General features: G+C 43.5%; 1 protein-coding gene across 5 annotated transcripts in view; it reads right to left on the bottom strand.

Moving 5' to 3' along the window:
- The window catches only part of NRG1 (neuregulin 1), a 929658-nt gene extending 927757 nt beyond the window's left edge, over positions 1 to 1901 (bottom strand). For all 5 annotated transcript variants that reach the window (XM_068233688.1, XM_068233686.1, XM_068233687.1 and 2 more), the window contains exon 1: positions 870 to 1901. In XM_068233688.1, the coding sequence (XP_068089789.1) occupies positions 870 to 1893 (1024 nt within the window). In that variant the 5' untranslated portion in view covers positions 1894 to 1901. The remainder of the gene's footprint in view (positions 1 to 869) is intronic.
- Positions 1902 to 6000: the final 4099 nt, after the last annotated feature.

The following is a 6000-nucleotide window of genomic DNA, read 5'->3' on the forward strand; positions in this document are numbered from 1 at the left end:
AAAGCGTCTATTTCTTACAAACAGTATCTTAGCATTTTCAGCAGGGAAACCATACACATATAAATAATTTGCATTTCATTACAGCTATGGATTGTTGACATGAAGGTAAACATAACCCTGTGAATCATAAGGTGACAATACAAAACCCGTTTTCTGACTGATTAGAAGTATCTCTAACAGAAGATGAACAAGGATGCACTTATTACTGTTGCAATGTCACAAAAACAAACTAGAGTCAATGCACATCATCATGCTTCCCTTTATTAATAACATACTACGTTCTTGATCCAATGTAAACATAACACCCATCCACATGTGATAACAGGTTTGGTCTACTGTAAAGAGAGTAGACAAATACTTGTAGTATTTAACTACAACTGAGACTAACAAACCCATGAGTACCACAACAGTTTAGTTAGCAGAGAGACAGTGGAATACAACATACATGACAAACATTTAGCAGGGAGAAGGCCTTCAGCCCTGCCTTGTACCCTATGAATCTTTCTAGAAAATCTCCTTAAAAACTTTTAGCTCTCCATATATTTTGCTGGATCAAACTGCTGAGCTTGAACGATGCACCATATTGAAAAAACCTCCTGTAAACTCACTTATGGTGCAGTTTCAAACTTTATTTTCACAACAAACATGAACCTTCACATTGACTCTCTTTTACCTTCATGCTGAGTTTCAGAATTAAATGAAGCAACAGTACTGGCATATATGCAAACACATTCTTCAAATTATAGTCCAAATAAACTTTTATTTCACTTTCATAATGTTATCCAACCATACACCCTGACCGCCAGACAGAAAACTACTTGGTGTCACCAAAACACACTTAAAAAGACTGGCAGGGTGTCCTGACTTACCACAACCTCTGCATAGCACTCTCCCAACATCTTTTTTCAGATTCCTTCCAGTCTCCAAGGGTGGGAAAGAAGCCCTGAAGATTGAGCTACTGTTGGTTGGATCCATGAAGAATATATACCTGCTGTCTTCCTTCAGCTTCAGACAGCTGGAACCGAAATCCCCCTGCACGGTTATTAGGGAGTCCTTCTCCAAGCCTGCGGATTTCACTGCCCAGACCTGATGCACCTTCACCAGGTAGGACTGTTGGGCTCCAGGTGGGGCAAAAGAGGCTGCGGTTGCAAAGTCAGAAGAAGCAGCAATAGCTATGGTGGCAATCGTGGTGAGACTGGCTGCAGAAGGAGCTATCCAATTGTTAGCAGCCGTTGGATCTTCTTGAGATGCAGTGCTCAACACTGACACTGTCTGTTGCTTGTCTGTGTAACCATCTAGCTGCCCTCTGACCACCACCTGTCCCAGTCTTCTTCTCCCGGCAGTAACCAAGTCGCCTTCCTCTGGCACCTTCCTCCTGCGTCCCTCACGTCCAGCTGTGCCCTGCTGTTGCTGCACTTTGCCCTCTATCACCACTCTGGAGCGCTGAGCCAGCTCCTGCACCGAGCCCACACTAGGCGAGGAATAACACACAGCTCCACCCGGACCGGAGGAAAGGACTATTCCACCACCACCACCGGCACCTGCTGCAACAGCAGCCAGAAGCGCCCCGCCAGCCACCACTGCAGCAGGGAGAGGAGGAGCCGGGGAATGAGTAGATGCTGCAGCACCAGAGGCACCAGCACTACCAGGAGCACCGGTCACTGCAGCACCACCTGCTCCTGCACCTCCAGCAGAAGAAGACGACGAGGATGACGAAGAAGCAGTCACTGCAGCCGAGGTCCACAGGAAAAACAAGAGGGCACCGTAACAACCCCAGCAACAGGAGCAGCCGCCACCTGCGAAGCCGGAACCTGGACCAGGCAGCAAGCAAGGTGCAGGACCGGCAGCCAGAGACGTGCTAGAGGAAGAAGAGGAGGTGTATTGCAATCTCATGGTAAACTGTCTCCCCGGCTGTCTTCGTTTTGCTTTCAGTTTGTTGCCCCCTCAGTATCCCTTGCCCCCCACCCCCGTGTTGTGCTTCCTGAGAAGATTGCAATGGATCTGATTGAATGAAGGATGGCTTTGGGAGGGGGTAGCAGAGGTGATTTCTTGGCGCAGCAACAAGAGGTTGATGGGGCGGAGGTTTTGCAGGACCCAGTAGACTAGAGGTGGTGATGATGAGAGAGAGAGAAGGGGGGGGGGGGTGAATTGGGTTAGCAAATTTCCAACAAGCAGAAGAAAAATATAGGAGTGCAAAAAATATCAGATGCTGATTTTCAAGGGAGATGATGCTGTAGCCATGTACTGGCGTTTCTGCATGGAGGAGGAGAGGAGAATTCTGTTGCTGAATGGTTTATATAGACCAATCCTCCTGTGTGAAGTGAAGGGATGCTGCGGCTGAGGCTGCTGCTACAGACTGAGAGGCAGAGACACACGCATACACACACTCACACATACACCAGAGAGAGATAGATAGGAGGAGTTGGAAATCTGAATATTGCTTCCTAAAGCCATGTGAGCTTCCAGGGCTGTTTACATTGAAGACTTCACTTTCCATCCCCATTCACTTTCTGATCACTTCTGTACCCAAACAGTCATTTTAATTTTGCAGTGTTGTCAGTGTTCCATTGTTCTGCATTGTGATATGGTGCACTAGTCTGACCAAGCATCTTTCCTCTGGCTAATCTGACAGCAGATGAATAATCTAATTCACAGAGCATCACTCTTTCATTTTTTAAATTTAGTATAAAAAAAAAAAACAAAGGCAATAAATCTGTGAGGCATTACAGCTGACTCCCCCCTGATAAGCTCATGCCAGTATGGTAAAGGCCCCTGTACACACACTCAACCAAACTGCCTGATTGTTGTCATCTGACTTTAGTCTGTCAGACAACAATCAGGCGTGTGTTCGCCTACATATAACTAGACAACAAACTGATAACAAGTGCTTTGTCCGATCCAATCGTCAGGTGCAGTTGTACAAGTCGATTGAACGACTTAAACTTGTTTTGAATGGGGCCATATCATACAGTCCATTATTCAGCTTGCATGCGCAGTATGTAAATGAGTTGGTCATTTCATTTTTTCTTATTGTGTGCTTGTTTTACATGTGTATGAGGCTTTAGGCTGTTTGCCTATACTATGTCAGTCATAGCATATCTTCACACCTTCCAGACAACAGAGCAATATCCTGTGAGACCATTGGATAGCCCAGGTCATGGTCATATGAGAGGTATGTATACATCTAGTGCCTCTTTACGTAAGGATTTTTGAATATTTGTATTTATATGGACATTTCAGGCATCTGTATGCAATGGCTCCTTGTGATGCCTCTGTAAATTTAGCACTATCATTTGATACACGTTTTCATGTCTCCCAGCTTTCCTTTACTGTTTACTTTAATGTCCTTTTCTCATTGCTTATGGCTTCTGAAGTAGCCTTTAATGTAACCATGGTCTCATCATAGTACAGACAATGTATATTGTCAGGTAACAACTTATTAACAGGCAAAGCTGTATATCATCTCTTGACATGCAGCGCATCTTGAATCAGCACTTTTCTGTTTGGGATTTGTGGATGAAAAATCCTTGGTAGGTAACGTTGAATAATAGGCACTGATAAATTTGGATGACAGACTTTCAGTATGAGAGACTTTATCCATCACGAAGATGCCCTGTTAGATAAGCATTATTATGAAGTTTATTATGCAGGTAGGATTGATGGTAGGGAGAGACAGAAGACACATATTAGAATGGATGTAAGGGTTTAGGTTAGTTTTAGACATAATAATTAAGTTTAATGGTAGACTTTTGCAGAAGGTTAGTGTTTGGACAACTCCAAGAAAAGAAAGATTGATTTACCGTTTTCTCATGAATAACCTCTCTTTATCTGTTTTTCAACATTATATATGTAAAGTACATACACACAGAGTATAACTGTTGCCCACAGGGAACAGGACTCTACCCCTAGATTAAGCTCACACATACATGCCCCTTGGCTATAGCCAAGCAGAATGTACTGGGGGAATGACAGCACAGTGCACAATGAAGTGGTTTCTGGCAGATGGGATAAGGAGGAACTAATGTACTTGGTCATTATTTTGTTTAAAGATCCAACAAGCCAAATTCTTAAGTAACCTCTTAAGACACCTGTACACACTATCTTCTTTGTTGAGACAGCCAAGCCATCTCAGCTAACTTCCGTCTAGGCTAGCATGTGTACAAGGCTTTAAGCAAAAAAAGTACTTGAAACAAGCTGGGAAAATTAGTAATGAATTTAAAGAGGAACTGCAACAAAAGATTGAACTTCATCCCAATCAGTAGCTAAAATGGTCGTAGTCAGCCAACTTCGCTACGCTGGAAATACGCGTAGTTTTACGCAATTACGCTTCGCCAAACTACGGCTTCAATACTTATGCGGATACTTATGCCCGTATGCAGAAAATTGTACACATTATTTTCTTTAGAAATGCATACACTGGGAACCCTTCTATGCGTACATTCCCCTTTCCAATGAGTAAATTTGTATGCATACAATCGCATGCGGAAAATTAGACGCGATAGTTCACTATGCAATACACATGGTAACTACGCATAGTGGGCGTAAGCTACGAGTAGCGGTACTTCGCTACGCGTAAATTCGTAAGCGTAGGTTTGAAACTTCGCCTATGAACTACGATGCGTAGATGCGAACTACGATGCGTAAATTCGCACTGGCGTAGTTTCTGCTCATCCCTGGCTAATACGCCCCTTCCCATGAGAAATCTACCTTTTCTCAAATAGAGCAGTGGGGTTTGTGTGACTGATATTGTGGTGAAACCCCTTCCACAGTGTGACGTCAAGACCGAGGTCCTGACACTTTCCTTTCTGTAAACCTTGTTGCATTGTGGGAAATAATAGCTGTTCCCAACTGCCAAGCAACCAGTATCTTCCTCTGTGCATATGCATATGTATATCTATAAACAAAACCTTTTAGCCTTGCATTGTTGGGGATTATACATTATGGCAGTTGGCACTGTCTGTTTTCTTTCATGTCTACCAGTAGTAAAGATGATTATGAGCAGGCTGATTGTGGATCAAACAATATGAACTAATTACATAGAGAATATCAATCAATTCTTGATCTCTCTTAAATATCACCTGGAACCTAAAAAGTTTTGTTTTGTTTTATAGATTAGGAGAAAAATAGAGAGAGTATTCATGAGATGTGTTTTGTGAATTAACCCCAATGTTAGTATTTATTTCCACTAGCAGTTACATTATTTTTAGGACAAGTTAATTGTAAAAGTAGGTCTCCACTTTTTTAATCTAGTTTATTATATAGTTAGGAAAGGTCAGTTTTTTTTTAGGTTTTTGCTTCTCAGTATGACCACACTGGTGAGATTCTCCTCACTTCTTGTCTTCATTGACACCATGGGAATGGAGGAATCTCCCTGGCATGGGCAGCTATGAAAACTGTCAAGTCCTTACTTCTACTACAGTAATACAAAGAGTGTATGTAATGCTGTGTGCTCATTCAGCTTATGATCCACATCTGGAGAGGTGATAACTTTTGTTTATATTCCTCAGTTAACCTCTTGAGGACCGCAGTGTTAAACCCCCCCTAGTGACCAGGCCATTTTTAGTGAAATAGGCCACTGCAGCTTTAAGGCCAAGCTGCAGGACCGCACAGCACAACACAGCACACACACTTTTCTCTCCACCAACAGAGCTCTCAGTTGGTGGGGTCTGATCCTCTGTGTTTATTTTTTTTTACATAAATATTTTTGTTATTATTTTTGTAAAAAAAAATGCTTCTTCTTTATCATGGCGATCGGCTGTCATAGGCTTCTGCCTATGAGAGCCGATCGCTCTCCAGTGTCCCAGGGGGACAGCCGTGTCACACGGCTGTCCCCAGTACAGCGCTGCTGCTAATCGCAGCGCGGTACAATGTATTTAGACGGCGATTTCGCCGTCTAACAGTCTCCCAAGCGGCAATCGCCGCTTGGAGACTGAAGGAGGGGCGGAGCTCCGCCCCCCGAACAGGAGATGAGCGCGCACCCTGCGCGCGATCTCCTGCACT

This window comes from Hyperolius riggenbachi, chromosome 1 (genome assembly GCF_040937935.1).
Source record: "Hyperolius riggenbachi isolate aHypRig1 chromosome 1, aHypRig1.pri, whole genome shotgun sequence".
Classification (NCBI taxonomy): domain Eukaryota; kingdom Metazoa; phylum Chordata; class Amphibia; order Anura; family Hyperoliidae; genus Hyperolius; species Hyperolius riggenbachi.